Source organism: Podarcis erhardii, assembly GCF_964252035.2.
Source record: "Podarcis erhardii genome assembly, chromosome: 4".
In the NCBI taxonomy this organism is placed as follows: Eukaryota; Metazoa; Chordata; class Lepidosauria; order Squamata; family Lacertidae; genus Podarcis; species Podarcis erhardii.
Genome location: NC_138508.1, coordinates 2,005,809 through 2,029,313, shown reverse-complemented (window position 1 = coordinate 2,029,313; position 23,505 = coordinate 2,005,809). Strand labels below are relative to the sequence as shown.

Here is a 23,505-nt window from a genome sequence, read left to right as displayed (position 1 = left end):
GAAAGGGACACGACAAGGTTGCCCAATTTCCCCATTGCTCTTTATTTCGGTCCTGGAGGTTCTCCTAAATATGTTTAGAAGGGACCAATTGGTTAAAGGTATACAAGTCGGAGCTAAACAGTACAAATTGAAAGCATTTGCTGATGATTTGGTACTGACTTTACAGGAGCCAGAATCTAGTACTAAAAGGGTATTGGAATTGATTCAAGAATTTGGTCAGGTAGCAGGTTTTAAGTTGAACAAGATGAAAACTAAGGTTTTAGAGAAAAATCTAACTGTGATTGAGAGAGATAAGTTTCAGAGAGAGACAGGATTAACATTAGTTAAGAAAGTGAAATACTTAGGGGTTAACATGACTTAGGGGTTAAATGCTGGATTGAAGTGAAAAAGGATTTAGAAACATGGTCAAATTTGAAGTTATCCTTGTTAGGCCGAATTGCAGTGATAAAAATGAATGTATTGCCAAGGATGCTGTTTTTGTTCCAAACATTGCAAATTCTGGACAAAATGGACTGTTTCAAGAAGTGGCAGAGAGATATCTCTAGATTTGACTGGCAGGGCAAGAAGCCTCGAATTAAATTTAAGATATTAACTGACGCTAAAGAAAGAGGTGGATTTGCCCTGCCAGACCTCAAACTTTATTATGAATCAGCCACATTTTGCTGGCTGAGAGAATGGCTGCTTCTTGAAAACACTGATGTGCTGGATCTAGAAGGTTTTAAGAATGTATTTGGTTGGCATGCATATTTGTGGTATGACAAGGTTAAAGCACACAAAGCGTTTAAAAACCACATTGTTAGAAAAGCACTGTTTAATGTCTGGATGAGATACAAGGATTTGTTAGAAAATAAAACCCCAAGATGGTTGTCACCAATGGAAGCGAAGGCTCAGAAAAAACTCAATATGGAGGCCAAATGGCCAAAATATTGGGAAATTTTGGAACAAGATGGTGACAGAATAAAACTACAGAGTTTTGAAAAATTAAAAAATAGAGTGCAAGATTGGCTCCATTATTATCAAATAATGGAGGCATATAATTTGGACAGAAAAGTTGGCTTCCAGGTGGAAAAATCAAAATTGGAAACAGAATTGTTAGATCCCAAAATTAAGAATTTGTCAAGAATGTATAACTTGCTGTTGAAATGGAACACTCAAGATGAAACGGTGAGATCTGCTATGATCAAATGGGCACAAGATGTTGGACATAACATTATGATGGCTGACTGGGAACAGTTATGGACCACAGGTATGAAATTTACGGCATGTAATGCCTTAAGAGAAAATTTAATGAAAATGATCTACAGGTGGTACATGAAACCAGTCAAGATTGCAAAAATTTATCATTTGCCCAATAATAAATGTTGGAAATGCAAAGGGACTGAAGGTACATTCTTTCACCTTTGGTGGACATGCCCAAGGATTAAGACATTCTGGGAGATGATGAAATGAAAAAGGTATTTAAATATACCTTCCTGAAGAAACCAGAGGCCTTTCTCCTGGGCATGGTTGGCCAATTGGTGTCTAAGAAGGATAGAACTTTCTTTATGTATGCAACAACAGCAGCAAGAATACTCATCGCAAAATATTGGAAGACACAAGATTTACCCACCCGGGAAGAATGGCAGTTGAAGTTGATGGACTACATGGAATTGGCGGAAATGACTGGCAGAATCCGAGACCAGGGAGAAGAGTTGGTGGAAGAAGATTGGAAGAAATTTAAAGATTACTTACAGAAACACTGTAGAATTAATGAATGTTAGAAAGATGTTGGAATGAAGTTACATGGCTTTAGCAGAAATGCTATAAAGAATTAAGTACAATAGATTGTAAATTGATTTAAGGGAAAAATAAGGTTAGAATGTGTTGAGATAAATTATAGGACAGAAAATTGAGGAAGATGGAAAGGATTTGCTGAAACAATTAATTGAAGTGGAATACAAAAGAGGGAGGTGTGAGGAGGTCGCTGAAACAAGTAAATGAAAGATAATAATATTGAAAGCATTGGGTGTGTTTTTTTAATTGTTTTTGTTTTGTTCTGTTATGTATAGGTAGTGTTTTTGTTTTAGTATTGTATTGTATTGTTTTGTTATGTTAAACTTTTTTTCTTTTCTCTTTGTAATTCTTAAATTCTTAATAAATATTATTTTTTTAAAAAAAGAATCCTACTGTCAACATTCAGAAGGCTGGTGTCACAGAGTTATCTGGGCAGGAAATCCCACAGTTCACAGCTGGAGTTAACTCTTTATCAGCAAGAACACAATGTTCACAGACTTGGCTGAGTTTCGGGCTTCATGAGAACAGCAGCTCATTTCCTGAGCCTCTTCCTCCACAAAAGCAATTGCTGAGAGTGAAGGCCCCCGGCACCCCACAGCTTTCCAAGTCCCCTCCTCTCTGGGGTTTCTGGCAAGCGATTGAACAGTGCGCCAGTGTGCAGCCTGCCTTTGCTCCTCCATGTTTGACCTCTCTTGGCTCTGAGAGACAAGCAGGGAGGGTGGATTCTGGCAGAAGGAGAGGGAGCCCCCGGTGGCTCCTCCTTCTCCTGACTCACCTCTGCCTCTCGACCTCCCTCTGCCCACTTGCCTCCTTCCTCTTCTGCCTCTGATTCTGCACTGCATTCTGCCACAGAGTCTCCCAGCTCACTAAGCCCTGTTGCCCCTTCAGCTTCTGACACCTCCTCTTCCCAAGCTTCTCCCTCTGACCACGCATCCTTCTTCTACCTCCACTTCTTGGGCTCTGAGCCATCTTCCCTTCCTGGTTCCCCGGCTGCTTCCTCCCACCATTCCTCTGTGCCCAACCAGTCCATGACATTGCTCCATCCCCTCGGCCTCTGTCCCCACAAGGCAGCTTCCCCTGACCTGATCTGGTTCCACAGCCGCTGCTTCCCTTCTGCCCCCATGAAAAGGCAGATCAGGAGGTCTTGCCGCCATCATTCTTTCACCTGCAAAAGAGAAAAAGGTAACCAGGATGCCAGGAGTGCCTGCTTCTCTCACAGAGGAAACAGGACATTTCTAACTACAGATGGGCTTTGAGAAAGCCTTACCTGCTGATTGCACTTGAAGGTTTGTGCCCATTTCATGTTAGGTGTGCAGAAATACATCTCCCCTCCTCTGAACCCTTGTTCCCAACCCCCACCCCTCCAAAAAATAAAACCAAGATGAAAAGAACTCTCAGATGAGTTGGAAAACCAACAGAACGAGACCAAACAGAGAAAAGCCACCTTCCTCCTTACCCAGTGGCCTCTCTCTGGTGTCCAATGGAGGCCTCTCTGCCTCACAGGAATCCAGGTCCATTTCTGCAAAATGATCCCTTTTCTGAAAGAACAATACGAATTCAAAACAGTAAATAAAAGGTGAGAAATATTAGAAAGAGAACGACACAGACAGATACTTCATTCCCCAAAAAAGGATGGGCCATCAGCAGACCATTTTTGGCTGCTCTCTGTCCTGTTTGGAGCCCCTTGGGAGTATCCAGAGGAAAGTCTCTCTCACCTGCTTTCTCTCCTCTGCCTGACTCAGGAGGAAACCTTCGGCCAGGGCCACCGCCTGGGAACTGGTCTCTGCTCCACAGTCCCTCACCCAGCTCTCCATCTCCAGGGGAAGGACAGCCAGGAACTGCTCCAAGATCACCAGGTCCAGCATCTCAGCTTTCGTGTGCCTTTCTGGCTTCAGCCACTGTCGGTCAAAGTGGTAGAGTCGGCTGCAAACCTCTCGGGGTCCTTTGGCCTCCTGGCAGCAGAACTGCCTCAACTGCTGGCTCTGCACCTCTGAGCGGAGGGTGTCCTCCTCACCCAGGATCTTCTGCACAGAGTTCTCCCAGAATCCCCCACTGCTCCCAGTTTGGATGGAATGGCCTCTTCCTGCTCCAGGGCCAGCTGAGTCTCGCTCATCCATCTGTGCTCTCAGGAAGCCTCTGAGAGATCGGAAGGAACCCTTTGGTCTTCTGCCAAGTTCTGTCTGTCTGAATGAGAAGCTCTAGCAAATCCTACAAAGCAAATACGTTGTTCTGTTACAAAAGTTGTACAATATCAGGAGACGAAAAAGGTTCCCTGAGCAAGCATGGATGAGTCTTGCTGGGAACCAGGGTGGGACTGCACCACAGCCCAGACTCTGAGCTATCTTTCTAAAAAGGAGGAGGAGGGGGAGGAGGAGGAGGAGGCCTCTAGAAGGGAGATTGTGGAAATGTGGAGGCAAGCGAAGAGATTAATGCGAGGCAAATCAGCCTGGTTGCTCCTTCCTTCCAGTCAATGCATGAAATCAGAACTGATTGACAAGGGAGTCATTGGTTCCTAGTGAAAAATGACTAGGAGTGTTGAGTCCGAATCTCCTTCCTTGTAGCTTGAAGCCATTGGTTGGAATCCTGCACCCAGGTGACATGGCTCTCCTGTCTCCTCTCTGTCTCCTCTCTTCTCCATGTAAACATACCCAGCTCCTCATAAAGCTTGGCTTGATCTGCTTGGCTGGCCTCCTCTGCCAATAGGGAGAAAGAAAGAAGGGAAACAAAGAAAGAGGTTTGGGAGCAACCATTCAGACACGTTTCCTCTGTTGTGCAATGACGCTGACCCGTGTCACACACAGCAGAAGTCCTACTGATAAGCTTATTTAAAGAAGCTAGATTTCTATCTGCTAGATTTCCCAGGGGGCTCTGAATAAAAAAATTTCTGGAAGGGGGGCGATAACCTCCTCTCCCCCCCCCCACAAAGATCTAAAGGAAGGAGACAGTTCCTGCGACCTCGCCCCTCCCTGCTCCCTGGGGCTCCCCCCCCACATGAGCCACCCTCCCCACTGCGACCTCGGGGGGGGGGGAGAGAGAGGAGACTCACCAGATCCCAGGAGAGGATTGCCCTTCCCAAAGGAGTAAGCAGCGTCTTTATACAAATGCAGAATATAGAGTACTGTAGTTGCAAACCTCGCCCCTCCCTGGCAGGACCCCCTGCTCCCTGGGGCTCCCCCCCCCATGAGCCACCCTCCCCTGCTGCAGCCCTGGGACCCCCCCTTCTCCCCAATGCACCCTCTTGGGGGGGGGAGAGAGAGGAGACTCACCAGATCCCAGGAGAGGATAGCCCTTCCCAAAGGAGTAAGCAGCGTCTTTATACAAATGCAGAATATAGAGTACTGTAGTTGCAAACCTCGCCCCTCCCTGGCAGGACCCCCTGCTCCCTGGGGCTCCCCCCCCCCATGAGCCACCCTCCCCTGCTGCAGCCCAGGGACCCCCCCCTTCTCCCCACTGCACCCTCCTGGGGGGGGGGAGGAGGAAGAGACTCACCAGATCCCCTTGGAAGAGAACAATGCAGGATTTGCAATAGCAGAAAGCAACCCTGCCCCCCCCCCCGCTTGCAGGAAGGGGAGGGAGGGGCTTTTCCCCTGGAGGACCTGGCCCCCCCTTACTTCCTGGCCTCTCTAGGAATGCAGCTCCGTTCCCTTTAACCCTTGCCAAGCCGAGTCCACCCTGCTCAGTCCTCTCTGCCTTTTCTCTCCTGCATTGCACAATCCCAGAGATGCTCATTTTATTTTTGCTCTTGGCTGGTCTGTGATCCGCTCCCTCCCTTGGCCAGAAAGTGGAGGAAGAGGTTGCAGGGAAAAGGGGGTTGCAGGAAGCAAGGAAGCTCCTCCTGGAATGGGAGGGAGCCCCCTGGGTCATCTATTCCAGCCCCCCTGCAAGGCAGGAATCCAACCTCTGCTTCACAACCTCCAAGGAAGGAGAGTCCGCCATCTCCCAAGGGATTCTGCTGCTCTTCCCCTCAGAAGGTTCTTCCTGCTCTTTAGGCAGCAGAAGCTGCTTTCTGGTCCTCTGGGTCCCTTATTCTGGGCAGGAGAAAACAAGCTGGCTCCCTCTTCCATGGGTCAGCAGCCCCCCAGATATTGAGAGGTGGCTCTCAGGTCTCCATCCAGGCAGATTTTGTCTCCAGCTGGGTTTGTTATTTCTGGAATGGCTACCTGTCTGGCACTCAGGTATCAGGATGCCAGAAATCACCACTCAGGTAGAGGGGCTGCTGAGTAGCTGAGCTCACAGGTCTAGATGAATTTCTGAAGTTTTCCCAGTGAGCCAGTACAGAGATACATTTATCAGTTGACAGGTATGTGAATGAAGCTGAATGATGGAAGATTCAGGACGGGGGGCGGGGGGCGAGAAAGCCCTTGTTTGTGCACATAGTTATTTTTAATAGTTTAATAATAGTTTTAATATTTAATGCTAATTTGTTTTAACACTCAATTGGTAGCCGCCGAGAGTGGCTGGGGAAACCCAATCAGATGGGTGAGGTATAAATAATATATTATTATTAGATCATCATTAGATGGGCAAAAAAAGCGCGATTGATATGCATTGTATGTGCAATATAACATTGTGCCACCGGATGGTGCAGTGGAGTCCTGATTTTCTGTACCTGTTTTCACTGTTTGCATTTACAACACCTTTAACTGAAGCACTTCGTTGATGTATCCAGACTCTAGATCCAGCCAGTTCAGAAACCATACTTCTGTGACCCCGTGACTGAGGGTGGTCGTTGGAGGGGGGGTGGGGTGGGCGGCAGAAAATGTTGACCCTGTGGGCGGCAGCTGGGAGAAAAGTTTTCCATTTTGGGAAAGGGATCCCAAAGGATTTCCCTAGGAAGCGTTTTATTCAGTCTCACCTGCAATAATGTGGCTTGGACACTCAGAAACACAAGGAGAATGTGGAATTGATGGAAGAACCTCCAAGGAAGGAGAGCCGACCACCTTTGCACTGTCAAGCAGCTCTTACTATCAGGACGTTCTTCTTGATGTTTCGTTGGAATCACTTTTCTTGTAACTTGAAGCCATTGGTTTGAGTCCTACCCTCCAGACCAGAAAGGAGGAGGAGGAGGAGGACGAGGAGGAGGAGGAGTTTAGATTTGACATCCCGCTTTATCACTACCCTAAGGAGTCTCAAAGCGGCTCACATTCTCCTTTCCCTTCCTCCCCCACAACAAACACTGTGAGGTGAGTGGGGCTGAGAGACTTCAGAGAAGTGTGACTAGCCCAAGGTCACCCAGCAGCTGCATGTGGAGGAGCAGGGAATCGAACCCGGTTCACCAGATTACGAGTCCACCACTCTTAACCACTACACCACACTGGAGAAAACAAGCTTGCTCCATCTTCCATGGGGCAGGTCTAGAGAGATTTGAAGATGACTCTCAGATCCTGTCTCAGTCTCCTCCTTCCCAGGCTAAACACCCCCAGCTTGTCAAGACCCTTCTTCAACTGGGGTGCCCAGAATAGAACCCAGGACTCTAGGTGGGGTTTGACCAGGACAGAATAGATCAGTACTATGACTTCCCTTGGACACTGCACTTCTGTTAATGCAGCCAGAATTGCATTAGCTTTTCTTGTTGCTGCCTCATGACACACTTTATATTTCTTGCTCCACCACTTTAATTTCACCTGCAACACATCTACACCAGCAGAAGTTACCATTAGTTTTCCACATCCTTCACTTCCTTAGACCTTTTGGCCAGTGGATTTATCATTTGTGTAAAGTTCATGTACAGCCATTTGATGTGTGAGAGGTCTATGCTACTTACCTGTGTATAAATCCTTCAGAGTCTCTTCAGAGACCCTTAACAAAACTACTGATGAAGAAAATAACTTTTTTTAAAAAAAAAATTCCCTCAATACAGAATCATAACAAAAATTACAAACATTGAATCCAAAATAATACTATACAAAAAAAAGAACAAAGAAAAAAACAGAAAAGGAAAAGGAAAAAAAACAAAGGAAACAAAACTAAACTAAACAAAAACGAAAAAGCACACATCTACAGAAAAAAAACATCATTACGTACATAAACACATATTGACTTCATTCCTTTGTTCTAAGACCTCAAAAAATTTACTCTTACTATATTGTTGTGTCTAATTAGATTACTTCCACCTTTGTACTTTTTTTTTTACACCATTTTTCTTTTTCTTTAACCCTGTAAAGCATCATTCATTACATACCAATATACTAACTCCAGAACAATGTTTTTTTCATATACTCTTTAGCACAACCCCATTCTTTTAATAATTTCTGGTCCGATTGTCCCCTTATGGATGCTGTGAGTCTTGCCAGATTTATGTATTCACAAAATTTAATTTGCCAATCTTTCACTGATGGAATTTTTCTCCCTTTCCAGTTTTTTGCTATAAGCATCCTGGCAGCTGTTGTTGCATAAAGGAATACTTTCCTTTGATTTTCGGGAATATCATTTGCAATTAAACCTACAAGGAATGCCTCCGGTTTTTTACTGAAAGATATTTTAAACATTAAAACAACTTTAAGAGTCACACAGAACAAAGATATAATAGTTACAGTGGTGCCCACGGCAATTTTCCCAAATGTGCCCACAGGAGCAGCCAAGAGTTCCGACTTCAGGTCAACCTTCAGCAAGAAGTTGGTTCTTGGTTACACCCCTCAGCTAAGAGCCAGCATTCAGCACCTCTTCCCAATTTGGGAGAAGAGGAGAACTGCCTGCTCCCGAATCTCCTTGGTTTTCACCCCGTAAATTATGGGGTTCAACATGGGGGGAAGAAGCAGGTACATGTTGGCCAAGAGGATGTGGACGTACCGGGGGATGTTCTGGCCAAAGCGGTGCGCCAGGATGGTGAAGTAGGCTGGGGTGTAGAACATGAGGATGACGCAGACGTGGGAGCCACAGGTGCTGAGTGCCTTTCCCCGGGCATCTCTAGACGGCATCCGGAAGATGGACCTTAGGATCAGGACGTAGGAGACCGCAATGAGCACCACATCCAGCCCCGTAGACAGGAGAGAGACGGCTAACCCGTAGATGTTGTTGGCGGTGATGTCTCCGCAGGACAGAGCGGCCACAGCCATGTGCTCACAGTACGAGTGGGGAATTACATTCGTCTTGCAATATGGCAACCTCTTCAAGAGGAAGGCAAAGGGGATGGCTGTGCAGCAGCTGCGGACCACCCCAGCAACCCCCATCCGGACCATCAGCCGAGGCGTCAATACCGTGGTGTACCTGAGCGGCCTGCAGATGGCAACATAGCGGTCAAATGCCATGGCCAGCAAGATGGCCGACTCTGAAACGAAAAGGAAAACGAGCAGGGAAGTCTGGGCAATGCAGGCGGCGAAGGGGATCTCCCCGGCATCCGCCCAGAAGATGTCAAGCATTTTGGGCACTGTAGTGGTGGTGAGCATGAGATCGGCCCCCGCCAGAAGGGAAAGGAAGAGGTACATGGGCTGGTGGAGGCTGCGCTCAGTGGCGATGATCAAGAGGAGGCCAGAATTCCCTGAAAGGGCCACCAGGTACATCAGGAAGAAGGGGATGGAGATCCAGAGGTGGAGATCCTCTTTGCCTGGGATGCCCACCAGGATAAAGAAAGAAGGGCTGATGCCTGTGTGATTGGAAGGGGACATGGCAGACATGACTTCTCAAAATCTTCCAGCCGGCTTAGAGGAACAAAAGAGGCGCTTGGTGATGGTGAAGCTGGAGCGATTGGCAGCCACCAAGGTGTGGGGAAGCTTCTCTCTTGGCACCCCTGTGAAAATGGGAGGAATTGCCAGGGCCAGCCCAGTTAGCAGCCACTGGCTTCATCCATCCAGGAAGAAGCTAGTGGATGCTCTGTGGACACACATTTACAATCACACACACAATCACACACCTGCTCCCACCCAACTCCTCCCAGTGTCAAGCTGTGATTCTGCCAAGATTTATCGGAGCAGAGATGACTGGAGAACAGCCCCATTAAACTGCAAAGCGCCATGCTGAGGTTACTCTAGGGAGGACATTTTCCTAGGGTGCCCTTAGAAAAATCTGATCCCATCCGATTGCCATGCCTCATAAGAACGTCAGATTAGAAAGAGCTTCCAATGACCGGTTGGTTCCTGAATCCTCACTTGGGCTGCTGGCTACTCCCCTTCAGCAAATTTAGGGGGCACATAAAATGTGCACCTACAAAGCAGGGCTCACTTTCCCTTCCATATTTAGGGCAGACTCAGATAGGTAGCCATGTTGGTCTGATACAGTCAAAAGAAATTAAAAAATTGTCCAGTAGCACCTTAGAGAATACTAAGTAGTTCTGGGTATATCTGAAGAAGTGTGCATGCACACGAAAGCTTATACAGTGGTACCTCAGGTTAAGTACTTAATTCGTTCCGGAGGTCCATTCTTAACCTGAAACTGTTCTTAACCTGAAGCACCACTTTAGCTAATGGGGCCTCCCGCTGCTGCCGTGCCGCCGGAGCATGATTTCTGTTCTCATCCTGAATGAGAATTTCTGTTCTCATTCTGAAGCAAAGTTCTTAACCTGAGGTACTATTTCTGGGTTAGCGGAGTCTGTAACCTGAAGCATATGTAACCCGAGGTACCACTGTACCCAGAACTACTTAGCTGGTCTCTAAGGTGCTACTGGACAATTTTTTTATTTTTATTTTTATTTATTAGGGCAGACTGACTTCTTCTGTCTGGTTCCACAAGCTGCTTGACAGATTTCCTGGCCAACAGTTCCAACACTGATTCAGTACTCCGTCTTCTCCCGCCCCATCCCCCAATAACTTCCTTCCTTCCTTCCTTCCTTCCTTCCTTCCTTCCTTCCTTCCTTCCTTTTCCCCCAGCTTCCCTTTTAGCAATCTCTTCACTTATAGGAAGCTTCCTCTTTTGAAAACAAATATGACAGTGTTGGGTTTTCTGGGCCATCCCTCCTCTACCCCACCCTCTGCTTTTATGCCCCTCCTTGCCCCCTGCTTTCCTCGCAGGCTCTACTGCCCCCCCCCCAGCCATTCAGGTATTCCTGTTCTAGCCGGGAACCCAGACATGGAGAGCAAACAACTCACCAAGACCCAGTTCTGGGTCTCTTTCCTTCTTTGTGCTGGTCAGGGGTGGACTTGGGTAATCTTTGGTAGTATGGCACTCTGAGTGAGGCCAATATTTGGCGCCCCAAAATGAATCTACTCAGTGGTGGGTCTTCTCAATTTTGCCCCTCCTCGGATCAGGGCCGTGTGCAGGGGAACCACCTCCTCTGCCCTCAGTCCAGTTCTGGTGCTGATCTTCAGACCACGAAGCTCTCCCTGGTAGAAACGACCAGTCAGGGACTACATGACATTTCCTTTCCTGCTGTCAGGTATGTGCTGTTTATCCATTTTGGCCAGTCCTGAGGCAATATACAGTCAGAACTGGGACATTGCTGTCCTGACAAACTGGTGAAAAATCCGAGTTATTAGACCCAAGATGGACCACCAAGTGGCTTCTCCAGACCACCTCAGAAGAAGCCATAGGAAGCATTAGCCGGAGCAGCAAAAGGTGGAAGTTTATGTGTCCTCCTCTTCCTGCCTCAGAGTCCCAGGAGCCTGGAGCCAATTAGACTCCAGAGGAATAAAGTCGGTTGCGTGGCGAGTCCCCCCCCCCCCGGGAATTTGAGACACAAGACACCAGAGTTTAAGGTTAATGGGTCAAATTAGGCCACAACTTTATTTATTACAGGAATTGAGAGGTATTGGCTTAGGCATTGGTCCTATCAGCTAACCGGCTTCAGCCCTCGTGGATGAAGACCAGCAAGGGTTAACCACCAGTAGGGGGAGTCCTGCTGATGCACGTCAACTAGGAGCTCCCCCGGGGTCACCGATCGGGGGCGTGCCGTAGGCCCACACCTCCATAGGCTTAGGACGAGGCCACGCCCCCCGGAATCCTTTACCAGACTACCCTTCGATTTGGGGGGAAGGTGATGACGCTTCCTCCCCCCCTTTTAATCTGCATAACAATACCCCTACCAATGCCTAACCGCCAATGCCCAGGAAGTTGTGACGATTGCTACGAGGTAGGCGAAAAAACCAAATGGCTGGTGCCAATTTGCCAGATGGCAAAATTCCTACCAGGCCCCTTGACGGCGACCAACCGAAGTCCATAGCAAGGTCGGAAAGCCTACCTAAAGGGAGGGCAGGGTGGGAAAACCCAGTCAGCTGGAGCGCGGCAATGCAAAGAGGGTGGTCCTCGGCCGCGCCGGCCCAAAATAGGGCAGGCCACACACCCCAGACCAGCCGATTGGCTGGCTGGGGGAATGATGTGGCCAAGGATTCTCCTAGTATCGCGGGGGCTGTGTGCCAGCCCCTGTGTGCGTGGGGCTGTGTGCCAGCCCCTGTGTGCTTGAAGCCCGCAACCCCACCTCCTTCCTAGTTCGGAAGTGGCTTTACCATAAGTGAAAAGGGAGAACCTCAGGGCTGAGCTGGGATTTCAGCCAGGGATGTGCTACTCACTCTCCCTAGTTCTCCAAGTGAGGTGATGCCTAGGGGGCCAGGGGGCTACTGGGTTTACTTGGGTTTCAGACAAGAGTGTGGGCTTGTATTGATGGACAAGCAGAGCCTATGGCGGGCAAAGGGGTACTCCTTTAGCGGACAGCAGTGCTGCTGATCCTTGCATCAGCTTTGCAGGGCTCTGTCACTGCAGCCTCCACAGTAGTTTGTTTCCTGCCTTTCTGTTTAAAAGACCCCCTGCAAGGCAGTTTATTTGGATAGGACTACATTTGGGTGGAGGACGCGGGTGGCGCTGTGGGTTAAACCACAGAGCCTAGGACTTGCCGATCAGAAGGTTGGCAGTTCGAATCCCCGCAGCAGGGTGAGCTCCCGTTGCTTGGTCCTTGCTCCTGCCAACCTAGCAGTTGGAAAGCACGTCAAGTGCAAGTAGATAAATAGGTATCGCTCCGGTGGGAAGGTAAACGGTGTTTCCGTGTGCTGCTCTGGTTCACCAGAAGTGGCTTAGTCCTGCTGGCCACATGACCCAGAAGCTGTACGCTGACTCCCTCGGCCAGTAAAGTGAGATGAGCACCGCAACCCCAGAGTTGGCCATGACTGGACCTAATGGTCAGGGGTCCCTTTACCTTCACCTTACATTTGGGTGGAGGAGCAGAAGTTCCTAGCTTCAGCCCCAGCACGTTTAGTTAAAAGGACTCAAGAGACAAGATCCATTTTCTGAAAAGGCTGCCACACCCATGTGAAGGATGGGTCTCCCAGGGCCAGACCATAGCAGCTTCCCCATCCATGGTCTTGTGGCAATAGAAGATTTACGACGACTGGCTACAAAGTTCATACTTCTGCTTACGCAAGCCCTTTCCACACCAGGGCTGATGAGCAGTTGCTTATCACCCAGAAGCAGAATTATAACTGTGATTCAATGCAGTAATTAATATTTTATTACATTCGCACCTACCTTTTGCCCATGGCAGAACTCAAGGCATCCCAGGCGGTCATTCTTCTGGGCAGGCGTATAATATGGGCATCCCAAGAACTACAACTGCTCTGATGTCCACCTTCAAATATCTCAAGGGCTGTCACATGGAAGGTAGAGCAAGACTTGTTTCCTGCTGCTCTGGAGGGAAGGACTCAAACCAGTGGCTTCAAATTGCAAGAAAGGAAATCCCAACTCAACATCAGGAAGAGCATTCTGAGGGTAAGAGGAGCTGTTGGACAGTAGAACAATCTCCACCAGAAGATGGTGGACTCTCCTTCCTTGGAGGTTTTGAAGCAGAGGTTGAATAGCCAATTGCCAGGGATGCTTCAGCTGAGATTCCTGCATTGTAGGGGGTTGGACTACATGACCCTTGGGGTGCCTTCCAACTCTACAATTCTATGACCCAGGGTCACTATCCTGCTTTGCTACTTAGCCTTCGAGACAGAGCCTGCCAAACCATCTCCTTAGATGCTGCTTCATGGGCTGCAGTTCCTTTACTGCCACCCTCCCCTTTTCTCTCTTCCATGTCCCTGTCCGCCCTTTCCACCCTTCCTCCCCAATCACCCTCTGTCTCTTCTGCCCTCACCTCTCACCCCCATTTCTGCCAGCTCTCAAGCTTTTCCCCTGAGGTGTCTCAATTTCCTTCGCTAGCACTGGATTCCTCCTGCCTCCTCTTCCAGTTGGCTTCTTATCTTTCCCATCTCTCGTGGGTCTCATAACTCTCACACACCCCCCACCTGAAAGTAGGGAGTTCTGATGGTGGTAGAGGGTTCCTATGACAAACCCATGTATTCAAATGTAGCTCAAGACTGCCACCTAGAGCACCTGGGATTTACACACCGCTGCCATAAACCACGAATAGATAGCTGTTCAATGTTTTGTTTCTATATATGCTTCCCCACTTTTTGCTCACTAATGCTAACTGTCCACCTTTCAAACGTAATTGCAGTGTCGCTAGGAAAGTAGAGGTAGCCTCTTAGCATGGCTGCATAGACTGTTTACATCAGAAATCAGGTGTGACTCACCATTGGACAAAACCACAGTCTGTCTTGGTAAAAAGGCCAGATTCATCTAGTCTCATATTCCCATAAATCTGTGAGGCTTTAATCGTGGACCTTTTCTTCCAGGAAACATCTAACTGGAGTCCAAAGATGCTGTCTCTCTCAATACCTTTATGTTGCATGGAACTCTGTACATGCTCTGAAACCTAAGATTCTGCTCAAGCTAGTAAGATGTAACTAGGCTGCCATCCTCAACCCACATATCTGGGAATAAACCCCAGTGTACTCAACGGGACTTACTTTTGACTCAGCCTACACTGACACTCGTTGACCCAATGATTGCAATGCCTGAAGGACACACACACACCATTAATCTTTGCAGTTACAATGGACTTTTATTTGATCCAATTTTACATCCACATTTCACTTGTTAGATTTTTTTTTAATTGTAATCATGGACATGATTGGTCAGCAGAGAAGATTGCAAAGAAAAGGAAGCTAAGAATCATAGAACTGTAGTGTTTCCTTCATGGAGAGGCTAGCTGGAACACCAGGTTGTAAGAAACCAAGAAGCCATCATTGTACAGATAGAGTTTGCGGTCTGTTGGGTGGTAGTCAACCCCCCGCACTGTACCAAGAGGCTTCTCCAGCACTATGCTAATCCGGCCCTCCTTCCCCGTGTTTGTGTCAAATGTATAGAAGATCTCCTCTTGCTGTGTGTTCAGAGACCGAGTGACGTACAGGACTCCGCAGATGATGAAGGCACTTGTCACAGACGGCTTGTACTGCCGTGTGAACCAGGTCTTCTGCATCTGGAGGGTATCCTCGTTTATCTTGCTAATCACGATATTCCCTGTGTTTGCCTCTGTGGAATAAATGGCCCACAACCCACTTTCATCCACAACCAAGTCTATATCTTGCCAAGCCGTCCCTGCATAGGAAAAGCGGTTGTTATAGGCAGCCCCTGTGATCGTGCTTTTCAAAACCACAGTGTTAGAGTTCAGTTCTAATTTATACATCTGATTGGTGTTGTAGTAATTAAAGTACAGGAAATTCTTGTATACTGTTGCTCCACTTCCTTGCCCAGAGAGACTAAGTCTCTTAGATGGTGCATAAAATAATAGGTTTTCATAGGATGAGTAAAGATCAATTGTCTGCATGTTCCTTTCATCATACATTGGGGCCGCCCAATAGGCTTCACTTGTAGGGCTGCCTGGAGAGTAGCCTTTGCCCCAGACACCATACCGGTAGCCAGACCCTCTCCAGCTCCAGCTGTGGAGGTGTGGCTTGCTGATGTTTACAAGGCCACTGTGGTTGCAGAAGCCTAGAACCAAACAGAGGAAGAGAAGATGGTTTGAAACTACTGGGAGACATGAACATGGTGAGAGAAACATTAAGCCTTCACATTGTGGTTTAGGGTAAAAGTCTGCTAGGGTTTAAGAAGTCTGTTTTCAAGACTCTTCTGATTAAGTCAATGCAATTGAGCTGGAGAAAACCCCACCAGCTAGGCAATCTTCTGAGCTGGTGGAAAGGGCGTTTCTACTGCCATTCAGAGGTTAACAGCTTTTATAGTGATGACAAAGTCATTGCAACTCATTTAATAAGGAACCAAAAGAAACTCGCTTTACAGGAAAGGCAGCATTACTGGTCAAAAACCTCAAACATCCCATACTTCCTTCACCTTTTCACCCACTTCATGCTGACTCTCTTCTTTCCACTCCATGAAGGAAGCCCATCATGCCCTATGACAGGCCCAGATCCTTGCAGACACATACATTATGCTTCCACCATGTAGAACTTCAAACAACCTGTTTATGGTGCATGATCATTTGCCCTGGTTTGCATGTCTCCCCATTAGCTGCTCATTCAATGCACACTTTGTCACTTTGCAAATTCCAGGAAATTGTGAAGAGTATCTTCACCCACCGTTTATGGTGGGGCGTGGGGAGGATTTAGTTAGGTATGCAATGACCCAAGAACTGTGGAAGCAGCTAGAAACCAGCCATACGAGACCAATGAATGTGCTCCAATCCTCAGACTTCCCCACCCCAAAGTCCCAAGCAGTGCTGAGGGCCTCCACTGTCTCTCACCACCACCAATGACTGTCTTAGAAGCCCTGCTGACCTGGTGGAACCAGCTGACCAGAGCCTGGCTCTTCACATTCCTTCAGCCGTTGCTTCAGGGCCAGGATCTCCCGTCGGATGGCCAGGACATTGTTCTTGTCCAGATTCTCCAGATGAGCCACCATCAGGCTCATGTTCTTAATCTGAAGAGAAAAGGAAGGATACAGATCTGGTGACCAAAATGCTGCCCTCCTGATATTGTTGGGCTGCAACTCCTGTCTCCGTCTCCTGGCCATTCCCCGCTGGCAACCCCCTTTGTCAACTCAGGGACAACCTGAATTAATGCAGGCACACTGATGTCCTTCTGCCTTTCTAAGATGTGCCTTTTTATTTTATTTTTTAACAATTCTATGCTCTATTGGGGTTTTTTATATTTCACAAAAGATAAAACCTATCCATCCATCTGTCTGTCTGTCTGATCCAGCCTCACCTCCACATACAGCTGTTGGACCACCACATTGCTCTCTCCCATGGAGGCCTTCAACTGAACCACTAGACTCTCCATCTCCTGGATCTCCAGCTTCAGGACCTCGAAATCCAGCTCCGTGAAGGAGGTTTGGCTCTTGTGCATCTCCTCCACCCGTTGCGTGAGATTGAAGAGCTTATGGCCATAGACATCCACAATCTTCATATACTCGGTCACCTATAGGAAGAGGGAGGAAGAGAAGCCAGGCAGGGAGAGAAGGGAAGGAGCTGATGAGCGCCCCTTTACTGAACTGGCCCATTCATGTTCTCCTCCCACTCTTAAATTGAAGCAGCTCCCTCCTTCTTTTCTCAAGATTTCACATGAGGAGAGCTTCTTTTGCTCTGGTGTTCAAGGCTAAGCACGACTGGCAAACTAGATAAGGTAAAAAGTCATGAAAGCAAGTGGTAAAGGTGAGGATGGAGGAAATATGGAAGGAGAGGAGAAGAGAGGCCTGCTTCCAAAAAGAGGCAGATGTTTCTCCAAAAGAAAGAGAGGTCCTGGTGGGATTGTAGAGTCGGCCTATTCAGTCTTGTTTTGAGTGACAACTGCTCTAGTCTGCAGCCCTTGCTCCAGCAAAGCTGTCTTAATCTTAATAACCAACTACTTGACATGCATAATTAGGGACACAGGTGGCACTGTGGGTTAAACCACAGAGCCTAGGGCTTGCCGATCAGAAGGTCGGCGGTTTGAATCCCTGCAACGGGATGAGCTCCCGTTGCTCGGTCCCTGCTCCTGCCAACCTAGCAGTTTGAAAGCACGCAGTGCAAGTAGATAAATAGGTACCGCTCTGGCGGGAAGGTAAATGGCGTTTCCGTGCACTGCTCTGGTTTGCCAGAAGCGGCTTAGTCCTGCTGGCCACATGACCCGGAAGCTGTACGCCGGCTCCCTCAGCCAGTAAAGCAAGACGAGGGCCACAACTGGACTTAACGGTCAGGGGTCCCTTTACCTTTACCTGACTTGCATAATTTATTTCATCCCTAGAATATGGTCTTGTTTGGGGCAGAACTGGGGGCAGGAATGGGCGAGGAATGAACAAATGATACATTAACCCAGGAAATATGAATATGAGAAAAGAACTGCAAGTCTTGCTCAGCGGCAGGTTTTGCTTTATTAGCTAATCATAGAATCATATAATTGTAGAGTTGGAAGGAACTCCAATGGTCATCTAGCCTACAATGCAGGGCTCAAGATACAATGTGTTGATCTTATACATGGCACCACATCCTCCTACATTTCATTGGGAATGGAATACCAATTTCTTGGCATTTAGTCGTTAAGAAGGCCCAAGGCCTGCATTCCTAAAATCAAGTCCTCATTTACCTTGGAAAGCTCCTTGTTGAACCTCTCCGAGAGCGACCCTGCCAGCTTTTCCAGGGCCTCCACCTGCTGGGCAGGGAAAGCGTCTTCTGGCAGGAACACGGAGCACTGGCATATCCCGCGATCGTCCACGGAGCCACGGACACGGGAGACCAGCTGCAAGAGCAAGGAGGGCAAGGTTAAGAACACCCAAGGAGTCCTGCTGCAGCAGCAGCAGCTGGACTAGGGCATATAGGCCCCCTTAGCACAGCACCCTGTTCTTCTCCCAGTGGCCAACCAGTTCCCCAACAGGGAGCCTACAAGCAGAGGTCTCCCCACACCTGTGATTCCCACCAACCTGAGGCTTTGCTGTCCCAAAGCGAAACCGAGGTGGCTTGTTTGCACAGAAGTTGAAATATACTCAGAGTCGCAAAGTGATTTCATGCTCTTTATTCAGCTCATAGTGGTGAGGAGGAATGAATGAATGTCCCCTCAAAGTATCTACTTTATATACATTATTTACACAATGGGCTGCACATGATTGGCTAATTCTAGAATTCTACTGTAAGCCAATCAGGTTGTGGATTCACTTCTATCTGGAGCATGATTGGGTGGTTCCTGCCAACCAATCATACTGCTGCATTGTTCTAGGACCAATCAGACTGCTGCATTCTGGATCCTATTGTTCTAGGACCAATCAGACTGCTGCATTTTGGATCCTATTGTTCTAGGACCAATCAGACTGCTGCAGTTTGGATCCTATTCAACTCAGTACATAACACCAGTACCAAGTGTTTTTTCTTGATTTCACCAATGCTACTCAACCTGTGAAAGACAGGTGTTCTCGTTCCCCGCTCACTGTTTCCAAAATTATCTGCCCATGGCTTCTGATTCCGCTTGACTCTCATGAGAGTTCAAGGCAGAACCTCCTCAGCGTCAACCCATCTTTCTGTGCCCTCAGGTAAGACACATCGCCATTGAACAGCAAGATTGTTTCCTACCTGGGAGGCGGTGGTAGATGTCGCTTTCCAGCTGGGCAGTCGGGAAGAGACACTCAGAAATGGGGCTTCTGTAACCAATGTCTACCAGAGGAAAACACAAACACCACATGGGAAGTTATTTCAAGTTTCTGAGCAGTTTTCAAAGGGAAGCCCATGCACAGCACATTGCGGTAGTCTAATCAGGAGATTACCAGAGGGTGGATCAGGGTGGCAAGGCAGTGATGATGACACATGACGGAAGGTAGTCAATGTGGCATTGAGAAGCAGCAAATCTGCTGCTGTACAATGGGACTTCCCCTCTTCTCTCCCCCTCTGCACCCCCTAAATCTGTTCTGGGGGTTCCTTCAACACTCCAGAGCATATCTGGGGATGGTGTGGGGCACCCATGGGGAAAGAATAGGGGAGGAAGTCCCAGTGTGCAAGTGGGAGAAGTTCTGCTCATGCATTCCTTTAGTTGACTACCACCCAGTGTCTTGTTCCAAAGTAGGATGTGAGCAAGGGCTATTTGCCATGCCTAGATGCAGAATTGAGAGATTTTTTTTTGTTGAAGAACTAGAATTTTCTTTATTGTCAATTTCATGCCTTACAAATGTTGGTTTTGAATTTATTTTTGAGGGTGATGAGTGTTTTATTAAGAAGCAGGGCAAGGTAATTGCTTCTACAAAAATGGTGGATGGCTTGTATTCTTTACAGCATTCTCCGCCCAGTGATGGGGTCACAGAGAGACCTAAAGCTGGAAAAAAGGATGTGTTAATAACTGAACTATGTCAGCAAAACTTCTTGCTGGACTGCAGGTTTCTTTTTAAATCTTGCATGTTCATGAAGCATTTTTGTTTTAGAATCTTAGATGCTTTAAGACCTTCTGGCTTATTTTTACACAGCACCTCGATCTCTGAGCAGTGAAAGACTCCGGGGGGTTCCAGTTGCTTAGCTAAATTTGGTCTCCTTAGAATGGTCAGTGGAGACAGTGGTGTCTTTAGGAAATATGGTTTTATTTAAACATGTATACAACCTGAGTATAAGATGGAGTGGGGAATCTCAACATTAACACCTCAATAGATCTTGCTTCCCCATCAGTCACAGCTTTGGCTCCAGCACAGACCAAGCAGGTCTTTGTGAATCCAGCCTCCTTCCTGCTTCCTGATTTCTGGCTATTGTGTCTCCTCTCTCCCCTTGTCCCTGTTGGCATGACCCATGGGACCCTCTCCTTACCTCACTTTCTGTTGTAATGGTGGTGCTCATGCTGGCCACACAGATGCCATGGACGAGGAGGAAGAGCAGGGACCTTGAAGTTGGGCCACCCATCTTCTCTGCAGTCCGCCGATGTTGCCTTGTGAAACTGGAGACCAAACCGCTAATTTATAGTCATTTCTGGGATTGTCCCTAATCAATAAATAGTGTTTCCTTGTTGAGATAGTGCTTATGTCAACACTGCAGGTTACAAAGCTAGCAGGTGGTAGATGGGTCCAAAATTTCACTGACAGCCATAAATTGACACATGGAATTATGTGCACTGCCAACGCCACCGTCCAGATCTAACAGGATCCAACTGGTTCCAGCACTCTGCCCAAGGGCCGGCCTCCTGCTCTCCTGTAGTTTGGGCAACTGCATCATTCTATCAAGTGGGGAGGAGATTTGGCCACATCTCAGGTGTGTGTATGTGGCAGAATTTGTGACAAATTTGCAAGCTGTTGGGCTACAAAGCAAGCTTTAATGTGGCACCTCCAAAAGATAGGAGAGTAGTGGGGAGTGCCGGATTGGCAAGAATGCAAGTCCATGGAAGCTGGGAGACGGTGGAAGAGCAGGCAAGGTCCCTATGCTTAGGAGGTGACATTCTGTGCCCGCCACACACACCAGGAAAGACTTGGCTTTCCCAGGTTCAGATGCCCCACACCAACCTGGGCCCATCCAAGATGGCCAGTGGGGGCAATAAAATGTCCTGGTCCGGCTAGTGTATACAAGGCGCTCTGTTTCCCAGAAGGAATTGCTACAAACCAAACCTGTCCAAGGGACACGGGTGGCACTGTGGGTTAAACCACAGAGCCTAGGGCTTGCCGATCAGAAGGATGGTGGTTCAAATCCCTGCAACGGGGTGAGCTCCCGTTTCTCGGTCCCTGCTCCTGCCAACCTAGCAGTTCGAAAGCACGTCAAAGTGCAAGTAGATAAATAGGTACTGCTCCGGCGGGAAGGTAAACAGCATTTCTGTTTGCCAGAAGCGGCTTAGTATTGCTGGCCACATGACCCGGAAGCTGTATGCCGGCTCCCTCAGCCAATAAAGCGAGATGAGCACTGCAACCCCAGAGTCGGTCATGACTGGACCTAATGGTCAGGGTCCCTTTACCTTTACTAAACCTGGCCAAGAGGGAGGATGTGATGTCTTGGTGCGTGATTGAATTCTGACCCTTAACTTAGTATTCCTCACAGTTTTGAAAGCAGCAGAAACTGGAGCTGAACCTTGGCTCACCCCCCCCCCCATTAAAGCAGAGAAATGTTAGTGTGCAATAAGAAAATAACTAAACCTAGCAGTTCTGTAGCTCTGGACTTCACTTGCAGAACTGGGGAGAGTGAATAGGGACCTCTTTGGGGGATGCTCTGTTGCTTTTGAACATAGGAGTTCCTGCTGAAATCCCTGCTCAGCCCTGAAGCTCTTGGGATAAATGATGTCCCTGCCCTTTCATTTACTGCAACCGACTCTCTCCCTCTGGACTTCTGCTGTCTGCAGGTCCTCTCCTGGGACTCTGAGGTAGGGAGGAGGAAGAAGACATATAAATTTCCACCGTTTGCTGACCTTCAGTGGCTGCCTTCTCATGAAGTGCTCTGGAGAAGCCGCTTTGAGGTCTATCTTCCATCAGGGCTGCAAAGTCCCGGTTCGGACTGTTTATTGCCTTATGCTTGCTAAAAGCAGGAAGACATTGCACAACCTTTTTGGTGACTGAGGTAAGGGGAATGACAGAACCGCCTGGCAAGAGCAAGCAGGGAAATAATCCCAGTGGACGGGCATTGGCAGGATAGAAGATGGTGAAGATTCAGGACAGATAAGAGAAATTCCTTCTTATCTCCCTCTCACAAGAGGTAGTGATGGCCTCCTGCCTAGATGGCCTTAAAAGAAGATTAGGCAAATTCATGGAGGAGGTGAGGGCTATAAATGGCTCTTAGGCACCCTCAGAAGCAGCAATGCTCCTGAGTGCCAGTTGCTGGATACCCCAGGAAGGGAGAGCTGTTCTTGTGCTCAGGTCCTGCTTCCCCGTTGGAGCATCTGGTTGGCCACTGTGAGAACAGGAGGCTGGACAAGGTGATCCAGCAGATTCCTCTTATATAATAATAATAATAATAATAATAATAATAATAATAATAATAATACCCCGCACATCTGGCTGGGTTTCCCCAGCCACTCTGGGCGGCTTCCAACCGAATATTAAAAACAATACAACATCAGACATTAAAAGTTTCCCTAAACAGGGCTGCCTTCAGTTGTCTTTTAAAAGTAAAATAGTTGTTTATTGCCTTGACGTCTGATGGGAGGGCGTTCCACAGGGCGGGCACCACCACCGAGAAGGCCCTCTGCCTGGTTCTCTGTAACTTGGCTTCTCACAGCGAGGGAACCATCAGAAGCCCCTTGGAGCTGGACCTCAGTGTCCGGGCAGAACAATGGGGGTGGAGACGCTCCTTCAGATATACTGGGCCGAGGCCGTTTAGGGCTTTAAAGGTCAGCACCAGCACTTTGAATTGTGCCCAGAAACGTACTGGGAGCAAATGTAGGTCTTTCAAGACCAGTGTTATGTGGTCTCGGCGGCCGCTCCCAGTCACCAGTCTAGCTGCCGCATTCTGGATTAATTGTAGTTTCTAGGTCACCTTCAAAGGTAGCCCCACGTAGAGCGCACTGCAGTAGTCCAAGCGGGAGATAACACAGATGCTGTCCGTTTAGCTGGACCTCAGGAGTTTGGGCTCATGAAGACTGTCTGCCAGCTGTCCAGTCTCCTCTGTGTAAGCAGAGAGGCTATGAAGAACAGGAAAAGCCCAGCCTCACCCAGAGCTTTCCTGGGTCAACTCTGTAGGCCATCTGCACCAAGGAACTGGTAGAGTTTATATTGTTTTTCTTTGGGTTCTGCACTTGCCGTAAGTGCACTTCTCATCTGTTTCTTATCCAAACAAAGTGACTGGATCAAAGGAAAGGGGTTGGAAATAAAGGGGAGGCTATTGTAATGCCATTTTATGAATTTACTTTGCAAGGCGGTAGGGTGTACAGATCCGGACGCCTCCCCTCGAGAACGAGGTTGCAAAGTTGGAAATGGTCCAGAAAGGGGTGAAGAAAATGATCCGGGAGATGTGGCAACAACTTCCCATATTTGGAAAGGTTGCAGGAGGATTTTTAGTTTAGAGCAAATACGAGGAAGAGGCAACATGATGGAAGTTTGTGGGGTCTGGAAGGGTCAGGTCCA

General features: G+C 48.0%; 3 protein-coding genes and 2 long non-coding RNA genes across 6 annotated transcripts in view; 1 reads left to right on the top strand and 4 right to left on the bottom strand.

Annotated features, from left to right (window-relative positions):
• The window catches only part of LOC309340959 (uncharacterized protein), a 59,140-nt gene extending 53,781 nt beyond the window's left edge, over positions 1 to 5,359 (bottom strand). The window contains exons 1-3 of one of the 2 annotated variants that reach the window (XM_081860275.1): positions 5,263 to 5,359; positions 4,820 to 4,864; positions 3,489 to 3,981 (exon numbers count right to left, since the gene is read on the bottom strand). In XM_081860275.1, the coding sequence (XP_081716401.1) occupies positions 3,489 to 3,890 (402 nt within the window). In that variant the 5' untranslated portion in view covers positions 3,891 to 3,981; positions 4,820 to 4,864; positions 5,263 to 5,359. The remainder of the gene's footprint in view (positions 1 to 3,488; positions 3,982 to 4,819; positions 4,865 to 5,262) is intronic. The other variant, XM_081860276.1, reaches the window with a different exon arrangement.
• LOC309341326 overlaps positions 1 to 23,505 on the top strand; it is a 223,062-nt gene that overhangs the window by 38,711 nt on the left and 160,846 nt on the right. The gene's annotated exons all lie outside the window — the stretch shown is intronic.
• LOC309341430 lies at positions 7,625 to 8,253 on the bottom strand. Its single transcript, XR_014156332.1, has 2 exons — positions 8,220 to 8,253; positions 7,625 to 8,181 (listed from the first exon to the last, which is right to left on the bottom strand). It is a non-coding gene; the product is annotated as an uncharacterized lncRNA (long non-coding RNA).
• On the bottom strand, positions 8,288 to 9,386 carry LOC309341170 (olfactory receptor 52Z1P-like; the record flags this gene model as incomplete). Its single annotated transcript, XM_081860692.1, has 1 exon — positions 8,288 to 9,386. The coding sequence occupies one exon, from the start codon at positions 9,384 to 9,386 to the stop codon at positions 8,427 to 8,429; it is 960 nt and encodes a 319-aa protein (XP_081716818.1). The 3' UTR covers positions 8,288 to 8,426.
• LOC309341296 (olfactomedin-4-like) lies at positions 14,571 to 20,392 on the bottom strand. The gene is made up of 6 exons (XM_081860898.1): positions 20,279 to 20,392; positions 19,067 to 19,147; positions 18,090 to 18,242; positions 16,734 to 16,946; positions 16,305 to 16,446; positions 14,571 to 15,504 (listed from the first exon to the last, which is right to left on the bottom strand). The coding sequence occupies exons 1-6, from the start codon at positions 20,369 to 20,371 to the stop codon at positions 14,708 to 14,710; spliced, it is 1,479 nt and encodes a 492-aa protein (XP_081717024.1). The 5' UTR covers positions 20,372 to 20,392; the 3' UTR covers positions 14,571 to 14,707.